The sequence below is a fragment of the Meleagris gallopavo genome, chromosome 2 (assembly GCF_000146605.3).
Source record: "Meleagris gallopavo isolate NT-WF06-2002-E0010 breed Aviagen turkey brand Nicholas breeding stock chromosome 2, Turkey_5.1, whole genome shotgun sequence".
Classification (NCBI taxonomy): Eukaryota; Metazoa; Chordata; class Aves; order Galliformes; family Phasianidae; genus Meleagris; species Meleagris gallopavo.
The window spans coordinates 1,212,721-1,232,399 of NC_015012.2; the positions used below are offsets into that span (position 1 = coordinate 1,212,721).

Sequence of the window (19,679 nt, forward strand, 5' to 3'; positions counted from 1 at the left end):
GCACGCCGAGCACGCGGGGCTCCGCCGTCCGAGGAGCGAGGGTTTGTTCCGCCCGTTTGGTTTTTGTCTAATGCGAAATCCCGGGAGCCGGACGGGCTCCCCGCGTTCTTCCCTTCCCGCCTCCCGCCTCTCCGGCATGTAGCGGGAGGACGGCGGCAGAGGGGCCGAGATACGCACGGTCGGCCTTTCGGACGCGCCGCCGTAGGAAGGAGGAAGGTTAATCCTGGCCGTCGGCGCCGCGTTGAGGAAATGGGGCTGGCTGCTTACAGCTGAGTCCGTCCGCTGCCGGGAGCTGCCGCGGCGTGGGCTTCAACCGTTGTGGCATCACGGAGGCACGCCGATGTCGGCCTGTCGCGTGTAAAATGGAGAACGAAGTCTTCACCCCCCTTTTGAAGAAGTTCACGCGCAGCCCTCTCGTCACATGGGTAAGCGTTGATTTTTTTTGCTCGCCTGTCATTCATTGGTTTCCTTCTTGTTGGCGTTGTGTCATCATCCGGTTGCTGCGTTTCAGGTTCGGACGTTCGGACCCTTAGCAGAAGAGAATGGGACCAGCCTGGAGGAATACATGACGCTGGTGGACGGCGTGTTTCTCAACGAAGTCATGCTGCAGATGTAAGTGTGTGCGGCCCCGCGCTGCCTGCTCTGTCCCTCTCGTCTGGAACGTTGGGCTTTCTTACCAGAACTGCTTTTTTTTCCTTCAGTAGCAGCGTGGGTAAATAACTTCTGTCTTGGGTGCTTTAAGTAGTCACGTGGTCGGTGGCAGGGAGACTTTGGAGCAGAGCAGATGCTCTCATCTGCTCAGACGATGGGGTAATAATGTCCAAACGCTGTGATTCCAGCATGGGCTCATCACGCAATCTGGAGCTTGCTGGAAAATAAGATCGCTTTAAGTGGTTTCCCAGATTTCCACGAGAAGCATAACGGTTCATTCTGCTGTCAAGTCATGATCGTAAACAACGCCTTGAATAAATGCACTTGGCTAATAAGATTCTGATACCTATCTTGGTTGGCAACATACCTCCGAAGGATTTACCAGTCACATCACATTGTTTGCCAGTGGAGTGGTCTGCTCATCAATGCCTTCTGCTTCATTTCTCACAGTTCAGAGTTTGAGTAGATAGCAGTTGTGCAGTAAAGCTGAAACTGAGAGTGCGGAGCATTTTTTGGCCATGAACCACAGAAGAACCATTTTTACATAGTCTTCTCAATTGTTTATTGAACACTGCTTTAAAAAAAACAACTCTATCATTATGAGATGGCATAAAATCACACATGAAAAAATGCATAGCTTGCTATTTAGAAGACATACAGCTCAAAAAGTTCCAGTCAGAGAAATACCAGCATATCCAACTGTGTTGTGATTATTATTTTTTGTTAAGCATAGTTTTGACTGAAATGTGCCCACTGTTGGAATACTAGAGTGTAATACTGTTGTGAAGAGTGTAGCAATGTAACTTAATAACGTTAATAATGGAAGAAAATACTCAATTTTTTGTATTTACAGAGGAAGACAGCAAATCCATTTGCATAGGTACGAAAAAATCCGGGCTTATAAATGATGAGATAGATAAACCAGCACATGAGCAGCTTGTGATGACAGCTGTTCCTTAGCACTGCACTCATGATGGGCATCCTGTTACTCTGCTTACAGTTTTACTTGTGCAGGCATACTTTTATAGCTCTTTCTGTTGGTATCGAGCTCATGTGAATAACCTGTATAACAAAATTCTACTTGCCGGATGTAAATTTGAATTGTTATACTCTTGAAATCAATGCCTTCTTTGTCACTTCAACTGATTTATTTTTCTTGGACTGCATGTACATGAAATAGCTGGTCAATTTTACCTGTGCATTTAGCATATAAAGCTTCTGTTTGGTTAAAAATGTTTGATAGCTGGAAGTAAAAGGCAAATTTGGTACTGGAACAAAGTGATTTTGAAGAATATAACTTCAAAATCAAGCTTTCTCGGTAAGTTTTTACAATATTAAGAAAGTGTAACCCGATTGATGTGTACGTGGTGAATGTTTGTGTAACATGGGAAGCTGCAGGGAGAGAACAGTCCCATGCTTGAGGCACTCAGCACTGAATTTGGCTTTGACAGCATGCTGGGATGACTGTAGTTTACTTGGAAGGAGTTGTGTGTGGATGTGTAAACACAGGAGAGAAGTAGAGAAAGAAAGTTTGGCACTTGGAACAATTGAAAACTACCATAAATTAGAGGAACCTGTGAAAGTGCTGACAGTAAAACTAGTTTTACAAATACATAACTACTCTGGAAGGTGTGTTTAATTTAAAATACTTTTTTGGGGAGTTAAAATATGTTAAGATTGATTTCTACTTAGAAATGAAACTTCTTCCAGAGCCGTATTCTTATTTGAGAAGGGATGAGGGGAGTATGTTTGTTTTTCTTTTGCTAGGGTTGAAAGAGGAAAAAAATGTTTCGTGTTTTGCAGACGGATTCCATCTCTGGTGAAGTCAGTAGAAAGCTGTGTTAGCTTCTGGTCCCTTTGAAGATCCACATATTAAAAATTCATCTTCGTTTGACAAAAAAAAAAAAAAAAACAAAAAACTTAAAGATGTAACTTCAACTAACCATTAATATCACATTTTCAGTATTTTCCGTTTTGTTAGGATTTTTCGTTTTGTCCTTTTGGATTTAACTACCATACGCTGAGGAAATGTAGCAGAAAATGTAACTTCAAAATCATATTTTCTTTGGAATTTCTTTATGTTTTGTATGACTTTTTTCACATTAGACATAGAGGCCCATAGTTATGGGTTATAACACAGTAATTCTAGAGAAATAAAGTGTTGCTCTTGCAGAAGTGATCAGGAGTGTCATGCCTAGAAAGCACCTCTGGAAATTGCTTTTGACATGAGTTAAGTCGTGTAGTACTTGCTGTTTACATTAGTTGAGAGATACATGGGATGCTGGTGTTTTGATGTGAGGATACAGCTATCAAACATCTGCTGGGTAAGGACTCTGGTGTGTTGTTACTGTGAGTTGCATTAGATGCTTTCAAGTTAAGCACACAAACAAGTGGAGGCTGTTAGAGGTGTTGTGGTCTTGCTGCTGTTATACTTGAATACATGTTTTAATTCTGCCAAATGTTGGGGGGGGTGGGGAAGTTATAGCATAACAGTGAGGGTTAGGCATGTTTTAAGCAGTTACATATTAAAAAAGTTATTTCATTACATAGCATGATTTTTTTGTTCTCAGCAGTGGTACTGAGATGGCTGGGTTTTTTGTTTGTTTGTTTTCTTGCTGGAATTGACTTCATTGGTACCTAGTGCATCAGGAAGGGAAGAACAAATTAGTTACTTTCCTTGTATGCCTTCTGCCGTTGAATGTTTCAGTACATGTGAAAATTGCATGGATTCCACTTGGTGTCTGGTTAGATATGGAGAGCTTTTCCTTTACTGGAGATGCTACAGGCAAGCTGTTTTTTTGTTTGTTTGTTTTACTGTTTTTTTAAGGCGAGTTCTGATCTTAGAATATCAGCTCCTGACTCGAGAGAATGTCTCATTTCCTGTTTAAATTTAGGTCAGTTTCTTCAAAAGTATTCATTTACCTACCTTCTGCTAAGAGCAGTCTGTGTCTGATACACGGATAGAAACCCATCTGTCTTTCTAAACCTGGGCCTTCATCTTTGTGTTCTTTGGTACAGAAGGGAGTTGTGTGTCTTGGAAATAAATCACCACGCAGTGGATCACCTCAGCGGGGTTCTGCCATAGCAGAGAGGTGGAGGAGCCTACCCACAATAGTTCATACCTTTACCATGAATCACAGAATGGCCTGGGTTGAAAAGGAGCACAATGCTCATCCAGTTTCAACCCCCCTGCTGTGTGCAGGGTCACCAGCACCAGCCCAGGCTGCCCAGAGCCACATCCAGCCTGGCCTTGAATGCCTGCAGGGATGCCTTGATGTCAAAATCCTTCTGATGTTAGGAAATGTGCAGGTGCTTGAGTGATGTATGTTGTGTGCTGCTAAAATGAAGCAATAGAGTTCAGCAGATTAGTCAGCCCTTGCACCTCTAGCAAATAATACCTACTTGTCCTGGTAGGGATGTATGAGTTGTTCTTCTCAAGCAACCTGTGAGACTTTGCAGTTGTGCACTTGTATTCAAGTAATTACAAGATTAGGCCCTCTTTTCCATTTAGCAGCACCACTGAGTATTCGTTCATGTAAAAAAAGATTCAAACTGTAGCTTAGTTTTAATGGTGTTTTTTGTTTTTGTTTTTTGTTTTTTGTTTTTTTTACTCTACTTTGTATTTGTGGAAATGGATCTGTTTCATTGCAACTGTGGGAGGAATAGCATGTTCAGAATGAGTGATGTGTATTAGAACCAAGCTCTGGAACTGAGTTAACATGATGCACTGCCTGGAGAACCCGTCTGTTTTTGTGTCTGTGTTCCATTCCTAACCGTTGCATTAATTGAATACATTCATTGATACTACCCACATTAGTTACGGCATCAGAGCATGTTTAGAACTATTTCAAAGGAAGGAATATTTTGTTTTTCTCCATCTTGCTGTTCAGTCACAGTTTTTCACTGTCTGCATCTGCACGCAGACCTTCCACACCCATAGAATTTTCCAGGTGGACTGGCTGACAGTTTTCTTCCACTACTGTGGTGGTGTGTGCCTTGAATGTGTAGACTGCTTCATTGACTCATTTTCTGAGCTCTCAGTCTTTAGTTGTATGCTTTTTTTTTTCTTTTTCCCAAGCAGTTGAGCTTGCCAGCCCATACTTCTGGCTTGCTTATATCTTTTTCTGAAAACTGGACTCCATCTCCAGTGCTTCGGCCAGCTGCCTGGCTCTGTGAAAGAGTGCAGGGACGGGTGCTCCAATCCAATTAACTCCTTCATGTGAAGGCCAAAGAGCAAGAGGCAGCTTTGGTCAGGTTTTGACTGGGCAGAGGGATGGGAAAAAATGATTTAGGGAAAATTAAATTGGTGAGTTTGGCAGCAAAACTACAAGCACATGATATTTTAGACAAATGGCAAATAAAATGAAGTCTGGACCGTTCTCATTTGTTGAAGTGGATGGATTTGATTCACATTTCTCAAACTCATTCTGCCAGGCTTACACGATGCAGGTAGATGTCACCAGCAGTTTTGAGTTGCTCTCAAAAGTGATTTTGCAGGAATATTTTCTGCAAGGTGTCTTTCAAAGCAAGCAGTTTGTAATGGTTTCTGCAAAGAAGCAAATTCTTTAAGAAGCGGCACAATAGGATGTGCACTGTAGTCAAGATTGCTGGAATTGAAACCTTTAGATTAGGAAAACTGAAAGGTACTTTCATGCAGTGCGCAGAGTGAGGGTGGTTAATTTTAGCTTGAACATTTGCCTGCAGCCAGCTTCAGTCGTGCAAATGAGGTGAATGTAGGTTGACACCTGTGCTTCTGAGGTGCTTGAGTTTTTGGTAGGTAAAGGGGAAATACAGTGTAGGCTGGATATGCAATGTTTTGAGTGTGTGACCTTCTGCTTATGTCTCCATTTTTTGAGTTCTTTGTGTCCTTTTCCGCTGTTGATGTCCAGTGTCCTTCATCCTGTCTCCTCCAATTCATTTTTGTGGGGTAAACTGTTCGGTGGTTCACTCTGGAACTTTGAAGGCTAGGAAACAAATGTTCTAATCGTCCCCTGCATACGTACATGTCCTTCTCAGCTCTTCATGTATTGTGCTAAGTGTCCTTTGCTTGTGGCTTCTTATTTCTTCTGTTGTTTTACTGCCTACCATGCACTCGGTGTGGCTGGTAGCTGAGGCCAAGGTCTAAAAGCTAAGTTTATCTGTGTGCTTCACAAATGGCAGTCTTATCTGGAATATCTAAGATCAAAATAGCTTGTTTCAGCATCGAAACTGTTCTGGCAAGGAAACAGCTTATATCCACTATGGCCTTTTAGTTTTACTTTCAGAGTGGTTTTCATTTTACTCACAATCTATGTGCTGCTAGAAAGCACTGTACAAAGATAAGTAAGTTAGCAATTGCTATGTAAGTGTATAATTTATCTCCTTATTGCCAGGAAAGGTAAGAGTATACTGACACACCAACTCCTCCTATGGCATACTTCAGTTAAGGCTGTTCTATGAAGGCTTTGAGGCAGAGATCCCTGAGCAAGTTAGTGGAGGAGGTGCACCCCCGGGGCACAGCATGGCACTACTGAATAGAGCTGTCCTTATGCACGGCAAAGTTGGCTTTAACTTGAAGTCACACAGTCACAGAGAGTGCCACAAGTGTGACTTTGTGCCAGAGGAATACTTGTTCAGGCTTTGCACTAGTGGCTCTGCTGTGTGTTTTAGTGGTTCAGATGTAGATGGATGAGAGGTTCCAGCTCCAGCTGTGGCTGCCCATATTTCTGTCACTGGGGCTGACTTTCCTTTTGCTCTGTCACCTCTCCTGTGCTGCCACTGTTGTTGCTCCCCATGTAGTAAGGAAAGGTGATGCACAGACTTGTTTTGCTGTGATTTTTGTGGCATGAAGAGCCTTGCTCAGGTTGCCAGGGTGCCTTGAGCGGCTCTACAGCGTTATGGTAGCATGGCAGCAATAAATGCCAAGGTTTTAGTTTAGTCAGAAATGTCTTACCTGGGCTGACTGGCTGCTGTCTTTCCCTGGCAAAGCTGTGTTGCTTCTGGTTCCATGGCTTCTATGGGGATCTGTGCACTGCAGGCCTTTATCAGGTATTGCTGCGCTCTGATTTTTCTTTCAAAAACTAATCTAGGTAACTGACAAACTGGTTGCAAAATCAAGCATCTCCTCATCCTACACTTAATTTGAGGAGCTTACTCGTAGACTTTCCTCACTTGTTTCTTCTGTTAGGAAGGGTTTTTTTAGCTTAGTGTTCTTTTGTATGTTCCTCTTTTTTTTTTTTTGGTTCCTCTTCTTTTATTTCTGAACCGAGTGCATTTTTTTTTTTGGTCTTCCTTGTCTTTTCATACTGTACTGCTTTTCCCCGTGTAAGTAATTATTTAGGGATCAAGGCATTTTTCAGAATGCTGCTTTGTTAGAACATGTGACTTCAGTGGTCAGAGATTAGTTGGTAATAGCTATGTGGAAGCCCCTGTTTTTGTTTTCTTTTTAAAAGTCCTATACTTATGCCTTGAGATGCTCCAAAGAGGCATGGCCCTTATTTGCATGCCTCTTCAGTAGTTGTTACTAAGCAGTGTTAACAAAATGCTCCCCCTTTGTTTCATTGCAGTAATTGCTGCTAAGGCAGCAAACTGAAGCAGCAGTACTGCTTGACCTAAACTTGGTTAGTCTGCTTTCCTGTTGGCTCACTCCAAGGAAAAAGCAAGAATTATCTGAAGTTGTATTTTTGGATTGGGAAATAGCAAGGGATGAACTCATAAGCAGCTTGTATTATTCCTGGCTTTCACTGAATCTTTGGATCTGTGTAGTGTATTTGGATAGACTTGAAAGTTTGCTTCCTTTTCTGCAGCAAGGGGAGCAGAGGTCACTTAGGTTTATTGTAGAATTTTGTCTTATTTTAAGCTAAGGGAGAAATTTGCCCTATTCTTTGTTTATGTGGTATTTTTGTTTTCCCTAAACAAACCCTTGAGCAAAAAAAATGCCTGGTGTAATTTCCTGGTACCTTGGGGAGATGCTTGCTGTACATTTAGAGCATCGTGTAATGCCAAACAAAAATAAAATACACATGCTAGCTGATGTATGATAAGATACAGACAAATGTCATGTGTACAAATGCTGGTTTGCATCTTAGCAAGGATATTAATATTAATGTTTTAAGATGAAAAGAACGCAGCTCTTTTACGGACCCTTTATATATATGCTGATCTTGTAGCTTTGTGTGGTTAACAGGGGTAAGGTCCTTCGTGGACTGCTCTATTTATATCTAAATCAGTAGGGGATTGTGCATTTATTGATGTGCACAGAAAACTTACTGTGTGTCTCAGTTAATGAGATGAAGCAGGGAAGTTGCTGACATCCACCAAATCCTTACAACAAAAGTAACGTGCTTTCTTGGGAAATCCCCTTACGTCCAAGAGCCTTGCACTTGAATTTATTTCCTTCTCTGGAAGAATCAGTACGGAGGATTGGATACATCAGTTGGTAGTCTAGAAATCAGTATAACAAAAGGTAAGGATCTCATATTGCATGGAATATTCCTGGCAGATTTTTTTTTTTTTGGAGAGGAGAACAGAAGAAGCTAAACTTGCTATGTTCTGCATTTCCCTGGCAGAATGTAGAACTGTTCTTTGTTCCTTTTTTTTTTTTTTCTTTTCTTTTTTTTTTTTAACTTAAATCTGAATAATCTAAATGCAGACCTGGAATTAAATATTTACCCTACTGAAATTGTTCGAAAAGTAAAAGTAAAATCTTGGCCAGGATTCCATTTTAGGATAGGTACGTTTGGATCTCTATTCCAAGCAAAGCTGTGTTTATCTGAGTAAAGCTCTATATTCTTCACAGATGTATATTTTATTGTTATTAGTTTACTTATAAAATGTTCATTATTCTTCTTCAGAGTAAAGGGAGTTTTAGAATCATGGTGTTCTGACTGAAAGTACATAACTGAAAACAGCTGGTCCTGCTGTTGTCATAGGATTGTTGTGGATGTGAGTGTTTGTGGTGTTTTCAGTGGCCACTTCCATAGAAGTGCTGATCAGAAAGTTAAAGTAGTTCTGTTACTCTTTTCAGTATTGTTAGCTTGAATAGTTCTTAACATTTGAACTCATTTGAGAGAAGGCAAAACCTGTTGACCCTTACCTAAAAAATAACACGCGCTACTCAAAATTGGAAAGGGAGAATTTGCTGTTTGTTATCCTGAGAGCTTTGCTTCACTCCTGTGCACATCTTTGTTCTTGCTCGCTCGTTCCAGTCTCTGTGCTCTTGCAGCCTGTGCTGCCTCGTTGGCTGGGATAATTTGGGAAGTGGCACAGTGCAAGCATTAGAGCAACCTGATGGACCTGTGGTGTTGGTGGCTTCCATTCCTGTTCGGAATCCCAGGCCTTTGTGGTAAAGGATTTAGCTTTACTGTTTGTCATTTTTCTTACATGCTGTGGTTTGTGTGTGTGAAGGTCAGTGAACTTATTTCTGAAGAGCACAGAAAAGGAAATCTCTCGTGATTTAAGTTGCTCTAGAGGATTTGTCACCTTTTGTGTTTCAGAAAAAGTCTCTACAAATGAGGACCGAAAAATCAGTGGTATTCTACTTGCATCTACTTTTTAACATGTCTCCCAGATTTGTTCCTTGTAGACTGTTGGACAGTCAGTGATGGGAAGGTGAATGATGAATTGTTAGCAAAGTGCTGTGAGAAGAACACGGAGAGATAGAGGCAGACCTGTGGATTTTCTTTTTCTTTCCTGAGGTGAGCTCTCCCGCAGGCCTGTGTTTGTCAGGCGTTCTGCTTCTCATCTGTTTGCTCAAAGGAGGCTTTGCCTGTATTGTTTCTTCTAGAGGTCTGCAATCATTTAATACCCAGGAGTGCTCATTTTGTGTGACAGCATTAAGTCTTCTGTGATGCTCTGAGCCATGGTGATTTTCCTTTCTGTTAGCGGAGCTCTGATGTGTTGGAGGCCAGCTGAGGAGCAGGGCCAGGCAGCCTCAGCTCTGCTGGGCCTTGGCTGCTTCTTCTAGGGATTTGCTGATCTGAATTGCTGGCTCAAAACTGCTTTTTCTTTTCTTTTAACACACTTTTCATTGTGATAAGAAAAGAGTCTATCTGATGGTTACATTGAATCTGTAGTATTAAAGCTGTTTCCTTTTGTGTGATAAAGAACTGTTGCTCTGTAAGGTTGACAACTATTACTTTTTTTTTTTGTTGCAGAGATGTTAATGCACTGCTATAGGTGTGCCTAGATAGGTAAACTGTTTTATTTCCTGAGTTTTCTTTGCCTACAGTTTGATCACCTGCATGCATCTTTACTATTAATGAGAAGAGGATACAGAAAGAAATCAGTCTGGGTGTTATGTTGGGTTTTTTTTCCCCTAAAAGTGACATTTTCAAGCACTTGAAATAACAGAACAGACACTGAGTGGGAGTTACAGTTAGTGAGTGGGAGTGTACTTTCTGAACACTTGTTGAAGAATATTAACTAGTGCAAATATTTTTATACTGCTACTTAGTGATGATGTTCTGATTTAAGACTTGTTTTTTCATCATCTGTTCCTGCACTAAATGGTCAAAATGCCACTGATCACTGGTTGTCCTTATTTCCTCTAACTGGGTAGATATCCTTTTTTCTCCTTCTTAGTGTCTCTGGCTGCTTTTTTCATCTTAATTATTATTATTTTTTTTAATCTTAACTGTTCCTTAATGAAGACAATTCAGAATGGCTATCATGTTGTCTTAACGTGATGCTGTGTTAATGAAGACAGTTCAGAGTGTTTGTCATCACAGAAGCACAGAGCATCTTCCATCACAGTGAGTGAATCACGTGAAGGAATTGCCTGTGCTGTTTTTCAAAGTTGGTGCCAAAGGTGCTTTCTGACTACTAACTTTCTTCCGCTTCTGTACAGTTTTTCTTAAATACTGTTGCCTTAAAAGGTGGGAAGAAATGAAATGTCAGATATCAGATCTCTTGAATACACGATGATTTTGTCTGGCTGTTTGCACATGAACCTGTAAACCTGGGAAAATACAGATATGAGGGGATGCCTCTTCTAGCAAATCATACCACTGCTCCTGAGATGGTGAGGCCAGCAGCTTCATTTTGACGGAGGGAGGAGATACTGGGCTGCTCAGCACAAAGGCTTGTGGCACTGCTTCAGGTGTAGTTTTCTAGCATATTTCCACCTTGAGTAATTTGTCAGCTCCTCTGCTGTGAGCTTAAGCACTGTGCAGCTGCCTTGTGAGAGTAGTTCAGCCTGCTCAGATGCTGCAGAGCTCAGGCTGGGAGTAGGGAAGCTGGTTACATAGGCTTAATTTTGTCCATGTCTGTTCTTGACAGTATTGATCCTTGGGATCCCCACCAAGTAGTCAAGTTGTTGTAGGCCACTTGGTTGTGTTTCTTAAAGCAAAAGCTTTGGAGCTTCAGCCTCCTAGCAGTTTATGATGATGGACATATGGCTAGGCGATGGAGTTTTGTGCAAGGAGCAAAACACTTTTGATGCTAGACCTCTGTCCTAAAACTCATCTTGGGATGAGGCAAAAAACCTTTGACAGCTGGTGGATGTTTTGGCGCACGTAGTCAAACTTTGCTAAATGTAGAGTTAGCAAAGCATCATTAAACTGAGGTACTGATGGTCTCCTTATTTTGGGGCAAAGGATAACTTGGTATTTGTTACAATTTCTTCAGATGTTTGAGCAGATATCTGGAGAACTGCACAAGCATTTAGCTGTGTTGACTGCTGCTTGACAAGTGTTGTCTTGAGGGTAGAAATACAGATGCTTTGCATAGGTGGATTGTAATAAGCACTCACTAAAAAGGCAGAGGAGTGGTTAGTGCTTGGTTATTGCATTTGGATTTGAGCATCCTTTTACTGGATCCTACCTAGGTGCACAAAGTGGCTAAGCACGATTCAAAAGTGAAACTTGAGCAACTCCAGATCATACACAGCTTGTTTCTTTAGCAAGCCACGCTGCAGCTGTCTGGTTGCAGTAGTTGTATGTGCATTGCCAATGTTACAAATACATTGCAGCTCAGCAACGTTTACATGTAAAAATGAATACTGGGCTGCACTACCCTAGAACTCTACTGATAGAGTAACAGTATTTATTACCCTTCAAGATGTGTAACAACTATACTCACTCAGTGACGAATTTAAAATTGGGGTGTGGCATAATACTTAATGATTAAGTACCAAGGAGGAACAGATGGTGAGAGAGGACACAACTGGTTTGCAGCTTGCAGAGGTTTAACCATGAAGCCATTAAGCTATCACATTCCCTTTTCTGATAGGTTTTGGTCAATGAAAAATTAAAGACAGTCCTTGATTTTTATATGAGGTCTCAAGCTGTAATTTGTGGCACTGGTAATATTTCAAAAACACTGAAGTTCTCTCTGTGTTCAGTAGTTTTCAACTGATGTGTTATTGGGATAGATGCTCTCGTCTGTTTTTATTGCTATTGAGATTAATGCATCTTGTCATAAGTAGGTTGCTCTTAAATGCAAAACTGCTTAAGGGTATCTTTTACTGCTCTGCTTCCTATTGACTTCTTGACAGATTTGCCCTATTTTGCTAGGCTATTTGCCAATGAAGCAGTTCAGTATCTCCACCCAATAAAGGGACCGGTTCAGAGCGCGTGTTGTGTTAAAAAAGCTCCCAGAGTAAACAGGGCAGTAGCCACAAGAACCTTCTGTTTTCAAAAAACTGGTTATTAATGCTCATCTTTGTGAAAGATCCATTTTAGAAATTATTTTTAAAATTATTTTATTGCTTATTACGTTCCCAACAGCACATCTTATTTCACTGGTATTGGACCAGGTGTATTCTAATAAGTGTTAGCATTTAGTAGTATTAAAATTTATTATAGGTTTTTCTTAGTATTAACAGTTACTTAGCACTGGCATAAATAACTTTTTATAACTGTAATAAATTGCAACAAAATATAAGCAGATTTGAAGATGCATGCTCTTGGAAGCAATACAAATTCTGGGATTTGTGTTTAGAATAAAACCTTTCTGCTTGGAAAAACGTTGCATATTTTATTTCATTAGTCTCCCAGCTATTTCAAAATGCTTGATAGGAACATTAAAGTAACTCTGGCACATAGCAGTCTGACAGAATACATCTATACTAACAATATATAACGGAAAGCCTAAGTAACATCGTGCTGTGTTTTTGTGCTTTGAAAGGAGCAAGTTAAGGAATTAATATTCCTTAATACTCCAGCTGCCTCTCCGAGAAGAAGGACTATATTGACTAAATGAAGATGATGTAAAATAGTGTTTTGTAGTTCAGGAAGATCAGTGAGTTTTGAAGTTGGTGGTTTGTAGATAACAGGTCCTGGTTGTTGGTAATGGGAAGGGGATTTTGTTTTTTAAAATAGTGGAGTTCCTTCCGAGGGGCCTCATCAGTTCTTCTGGTGACAGTGTGCAGTGCAGATAGTGATCTGTCAGTGCCATTCTTGGGTGTCTGCTGTGCAGCTGGGGCATGTTCTGAAAGCCAGAATTTTCCTCACATCTAATGCTGTGGATTTTAAGAACAATGAATGATACTTTTTGACTTTTTTTTTTTAACGAAAAAGAAGCCAGGTATTTTCATGAAGTGTAAGGAATGTGTCAGCCATTAAGTTGGTGTTGAGAGATGAAGACGTGCATCATGCAAAGGAGAGGGACATACGGGGTGACTTGTTGGAAACAAATCCAAAGGAATGCTGCTTTACCTTCAACAGCAATGTAAGCAAACGAGTCAGAAAATCTTTGGCACTCACTGACACTGACTTTGACACAAGATTAACACCGTGCAATTTCTGATCATCTTTGTCCAGGCTTAACTTGTCAGAGTTGATCCATACGTTGTTGGATTTGTAAGGATTAAGGTGGAGAAGATGAAACTTAAGAATGATTTTGGTGTAGTACTGTTGACAGAGTATCTGCTGATGTTCTGATAGTGCTCAGATTAGGGTCTGATAGGATATGGTGTGAGGGATGAGCAGGTATTTGTGTGCAGGAGTATTCAGGAGCTGGGGACAGGTATGATGACTCTGTAGGTCCTCACCGTGCCTGAGTGTTACGACTCCTGATTTCAAAAGTGTTTTCATATCCTCCAATAAAACATAAAGCACACTTGCCATGTCTTCAATGTGTGTAAGTCCCAGCAGTGAAATATTATCTTACAAAACAAAAAGATAGCAGGGTTGATGCAGGGCTGCAGCAAAGCACCTGCATGTTAAGAAGTCTTGGGCTCTAGTTGTGTTTTTCTTCCTCCCCCAGATAGCTGCAGTGCTGATTTTTATTTATTTATTTATTTATTTTTTCTGCTGCTGTTCAGGAATTTGTTTGCATGCTCACTTCCCATTTGCAGTTTGGGGATAGACATAATTAATTTGCCTTACAAGTTTGAAAAGATTGAGGTTTGCATAACAACCTGAGCTTTTGACATCTGTGTTTTGAATTTGTATAACTGCACGTGAATTTTAGTGGTGGTGCTAAAGATTATGCTATTATGATATCCAGGAAACATTGGTTCCCTCTGTTATGGATTCTCTGAAGGGAGACTCGGTTAAAGTGTGTGGCATTAGAAGTGCAGCTGAAGATGATGCTAAAGCCTGGGGGTAATCCGATAGTCTTTAAGATTAAAGGTGAAGATTAAAGAACCAAATCGGCCTTTTGAAGATATGAATGCAGGAATAGGAGATTCCAGTTGATCTCTGTATTCCATCAGGCCAGCAAGATTTATCCTGGATTTTCTCTTCTGGCTTTAACGAGTCTCAGTTCTGCGTGTCTGTAAAGCGTGATCTTTTTTAGCCCATTTGTTTCCTTTAGTAGCTTCAGGAGGACTCAATTAAAAAACCCAGAATGACATAGTAGCATAGTTTTGGTAGTATATTCTATGGCATACTTTGTTTATAGCTTTTTTTTGAATGTGGTGATGAGCATTTAGTAGTGAAGCAATTACTCCTGTGTAAATCTGTGTCGGAATTTTTGTAGATTTCTATATACAAGAAAATAGCAGTAGTGTTTATGTAGTGTTTTCTGTCTGAAGAATGACTGTTTCAGAGGTGTATTTTGGATAAGATCCCACTTGTTTTTTGTAGCAGTATTTTTATGTTGTGCCCATGCTTACAAGTTGGGAGATGCTGAGAGCAATTAACTGAAGAAAAGGCGTAAATGCACATTTTTAAAAAATAAATTGCTTTTTTTTAAAAAAAAAAAGCCAAGAAAACAGTAAAAGGTAAGTAAGGATTTTTTTCAGGTAACTTAAATTTAAATGGAAAATACAGTTTATTGACGGATCAGTACAAAAAACATGTGAAACTACTGACTGAAGTGAACAACTGCATCAGAACCAGTCGTATCAACGTGCTCAGGGCAGTAGAGGGAATAGCCCACTTGGTTTTATTGGGTGCTTGCACTGACATGCTGCAGTTGAATGTACCTGTATGTGTGCATGAATCCCACGTGTATCAGTGATGTTACAGACTTAGTATCGCAGACTCTTTAGATGTAGTTTCTTTATATAGAATGAACATCTACTCTGTGTGATGTTATTCCCCTGGTGTCCTCTGCACAGCGTTCAGTTTGCAGCAGTAGACAGAATCACAGAGTGGCCAGGGTTGGAAGGGACCTCAAGGATCATGAGGCTCCAACCTCTCTGCCACATGCAGGGCCACCAACCTCCCCATTTAATACCAGCCCAGGCTGCCCAGGGCCCCATCCAACCTGGCCTTGAACATCTCCAGGGACGGGGCATCCACAGCCTCTCTGAGCAGCTGTTCCAGCACCTCACCACTCTCATAATAAAGAACTTCCCCCTGACATCCAACCTCAATCTTCCCTCCCTCAACTTAAAGCTGTTTCCCCTTGTCCTGCAGTTATCAACCCTTTCAAAGAGTTGATAGCACCTGGTGTTCAGGTTCAGGTCTTCGGTTCCTGCAGGATGCTTGGTGTGCAGCTCTTACCAACTGCACCCAGGGCTCCTCAGGAACTCTGTGTGAAGGATGTGCCACTGGGGTTAGCCTCTGCTCTTAGGTAACTAGTGATTATAGGATGAGAGGTGATGGCCTTATGTTGCACCAGGGGAGGTTCAGGTTGGATATTAGGAAAAACTGCCCTTCAGATAGAGTGGGAAGGTGATGTAACGGGCTGCCCAGGGAGCAGTGGGGTCACCATCCCTGGAGGCGTTTGAGGAACACGGAGATGTGGCACTGAGGGATGTGGGCAGTGGCATGGTGGGAGCGGGCTGGTGGTTGGACTGGATCATGGAGGTCTTTCCAACCTTAACGATTTGATGATTCTGTGATCACCTTGTGGAAACTAAAGTGCAGAGCTGCCTTGAGGGGTGATCATAGCAACTTCAGGATCAGCTGTGCTGTGTGTAAAATGACTTCTTCTCTTGTAGACAACACTTGTCTTTAAAGAAGTAAAGAATCTATTTCTCTTTTGCTAGTGTTTGGCTGTATTCCCCACAGTATTCAGCTCATTTCTGTTTTAGAGAACGTTACTCCTCTTTCTGCATTTGACTCCCAAATACATGCCCCTGCATTTACTGAAAGTTGTTTTATTGCTATCTGACCACTTTTGCACTTTCTCAGGATCGTGCTCAATTGTCATGGTGTTCTTTGAAGTGTTTTTCTGTTCCCCCCCCAGTTTTTGCCGATGGCAGCTCTGGTATTCCATTGTCTAAATCATTAATGACTGTGTTGAATAAAAGCAGACCCAGCAGACACATGGCCCTGCAGGAGCCTCCAGTGAGAAGCTGGTAATTTGGTTGAGTGCAGCATTCCAGCTAGCTGCACGCTCATCTTACAGTAATATTATTGAACAATGCAATAATATCATCAAATAACAGAAGTTGTATTGTGTAGCTGCATCAAGTATCTGTGAAAGTTCACATTGGCCATCTCTGAGCAATTCTCTAAGCCTTTTGCAGGGCGTTGTGGGTCTGCTGCACTGATTCTGCATTGCTTTCCTTGGAAAAATCACAATGACTGTTGGTTACACTCTCTTGTATGTGGTTAATAACATGGTATGTTATGAGGTATTGAAAAAGAATGACTCATCTGCATTTTCTCAGACCCTGAAAACTTTTGGAAGGAAAAAGGGATTGATTTCCTCTCTGAAGCAGAGATAAGCCAGAGAAAAATCTGGTAGTATGTGAGAACACAAGAAAACACTCATTAATATCCCTTTGTTGACAGATTTCAGCTATCTGTAAATAAGTTTAAAGTAATTTAGCGTGTGTTAATATGATGTATTTCATATTCCATATTGTTCTAAAAGTTAAAAGCTTCATTCTGATTCTGTGCCTCGTGGTAGTGAAATAACATTGTACAGCTTTTTAGTTTAGACATTGGTTAATGCAGCTAGTCTGAATTCTGTTATTCATAATTGTCTGCACGATCAGGAATAATTACTAATGTCTGCAGTGTGTGCTGGAATATTTACATTATAGCCCTGTTCTGCTTTCTGTATTCCACAGGGATGGGGCTGCTTATAGAGAAGTGCAAATCTGTGACTGTCAATCACAGTAACTTCTTATATTCGTTCTCTTGTAGCTGCGATGGATGATCCAAATTACATTCTGCATTATTAGATGTGTTTAAAGATTAATTTTCACTGTGTTTATTTCTTTTTATTTTTATTTCTTGCAGTAATCCAAAGTCCACTAATCGGAATGTAAACAAGAGAGTCAACAATGATGAATCACTAAGGATTCAGAACTTGTGTATTTTGGTGAAGAAAATAAAATATTTCTACCAGGTCAGTAATTGTTTCATACAATACCTTTCGCCTGTAGTTCTTTCTGAGCATTCTTTTTCATTGCCTTTAAAAGTGATAAAAATAAGAGTAATATTTTGTGAAAACAGTGTAATTAGTTGGTTGTTTATAAATCTGGTCAGAATTCTTCATCACCTGTTTCACAGCTGAAGGAGGAGTCCAAAGCACTCCTTTGTGAAAGACGTTCTGTTTTATACAGTAAATATTCTTCATCTTTGCTCACTTAGTACCTTAATCTGTGTCTGTTGATATTTTCTGAATTGAGACAAGTTCTGTGCCTGAGATAAATGGCTGTATGTACATTTAGTTGACTAAGCAACATTTTTGTAAGAACAGCACATCTGTGTGTTTAGAATTCATTTGATTTTTATTAGGAAAAATAAAACCTAATAGGAACGAGCAGTAAACATTGTGATGAGCTGTAGAATAGTTACTGAATTTTTGTCTTCATCTTGTGCAAAAGGTAAGAGTTAATACTATGCTTTCTCATTTGAGTTGGTGGCACATGGACAGACTGCAGCAGGATGCTGTGGATACCACCAGCATACTTCACAGTGTGTATTTTAGTGTCTCCTCCCACTTCCTCGGAATGCTCTGGCAAGCAGGAAAGCCCAGATGTGGGAGGAAATCTCAGTTATCTGCCTCTAACTTCATCACTGCAGTATCTGTACTTTTGTAAGCTTTTTCTCATGCACATACACATACACACTTTGTTCTTAAAAACTCCAAAGTACAGTGAGAATTCCCAGCTGATGCTTACTGCAGCGATACATGGCAGCTACTACATGTGGGTGTAAGTGCTGCTGGCTTATGCTCAGGCATTTCCATTTCCTGATGGTAGTTGTTTGCAGACAGGTATTAGTGCTACAGTAACAGGTGCAACAGAAGACACACCAGTGACAGAAATGATCTTTACCTGAAAATAAAGCAATCCTTGTGCTTCTTGTGCATGGTACTGTTCCATCAGAAGCGTGAGGCCAAACTGCTTCCGTTTCACTGATCTGTCTCGGTGTGATTCAGGATTTTGAATGTTGATCCAAGCCTTTGTCTTAGAAATAATATACAATAGCTGTTTTTTTGGTTTTTTTTGTTTGTCTTTTTCTTAAAAGTATTCTTCTTCAATAAATGTTTGATTCAGTCATCATGCCTTTAATGGTTCAACTCCTGCTCTAGGAGTGCAAGCTGTATAGAACTGCTTGTGCCTTCTTTTCCCCTTTTGCTTGCCAGTCTTTCACATCTCTGATCTTGTGAAATGCTAGTCCCTCCATACAGTACAAGTGAGGGAACTTGCAAACATCAAAGGTCTGGCATTTTAGTAGGAGGTAAAGGTATTTAGTAGCCAAACTGGAGCATTTGTTCAAATTTACATTTGCTTTAATCTTTGTGGTTGGTTGGTTTGGAGGGAAATGTTAGAAGATGGGTTGTAGGTACACAACCATTGATCATTTCTATTCATCTACTTCCTAATTTGATGCTGCAGCTTGAAAATCTTGCAGAGGCCCCGTATGCACTTCTCCTGCAGGATCCTGAGGCACTCATCAGACTGATCTTTAATTGAATGTTATGCTCAGCAGTGTGGCTGCTTCCAGCAGTCTGCCAGCCTTACCTGCCTCCTCTGTGGTCATTCTCTGATTTGCCAGCTTTGCTGGGCTTTATGGAAGCCTGTCTTTCCTATTTCCCAGTCTCTGTTCCTTGTAAGGATTGACTGTCCAGATCGTTTCCTCTTAATGTAGAGCAGGCTTCTCAGAAACAGGTTATTTTTGGGTGGTGTTTGTTTGCTAATTTCTTAAAGAAGGGGGAATTTGGCAAGGTGGTGCAGTAAGAGGCAGCAAGAAGCATGGCACTCTGCTGTGTACCAACAAATTTCCTTCCTGTCCGTTCCAGCTCTGAGTAGCCTGCTCAGGATTTAATTCTGCAGAGATGTTTGGTAGTGGTCACATACTGCACTTCCTCCATCACGCTCCCGGGTAGACATGTGTCACAATGGCTTGAGCATTAAGCTCAAGAGGAAAGGGAAGCAGCATTTACCCATAAGTACTGACATATGCTCATGCACAACTTCTGGGAAAGTGATGAACAAGTTTGCTAGCCCTGTGACCTCAGTGTAGGCCACGCTTGTTGAGGGTGTCCAAGTATAAGGGTAGCAGGCCGTTGTGCAGTACATGTGGTGCAGATGTCAGGGAAGGGGCAGAAAGGACCAATGAAGGAAAACAAGCTAAATGGTCTGCTGGGCATTGTTATGCACAGGATTATCTGTGCAGTATGAGTGCTGGTGCAGCAATCCTCAGGTGTGGGATGTCAGAGCAGTGTGAATGTGACCATGTAGCTCCACAAAA

The 19,679-nt window shown here is 41.0% G+C and overlaps 1 protein-coding gene across 1 annotated transcript in view; it reads left to right on the top strand.

Annotated features, from left to right (window-relative positions):
• The first annotated feature begins 52 nt into the window (after positions 1 to 52).
• CCDC88A (coiled-coil domain containing 88A) overlaps positions 53 to 19,679 on the top strand; it is a 74,243-nt gene continuing 54,616 nt past the window's right edge. The window contains 3 exon segments of the mRNA XM_010706350.3: positions 53 to 425; positions 512 to 612; positions 17,217 to 17,325. Of these exon segments, the coding sequence (XP_010704652.2) occupies positions 363 to 425; positions 512 to 612; positions 17,217 to 17,325 (273 nt within the window). The 5' untranslated portion in view covers positions 53 to 362.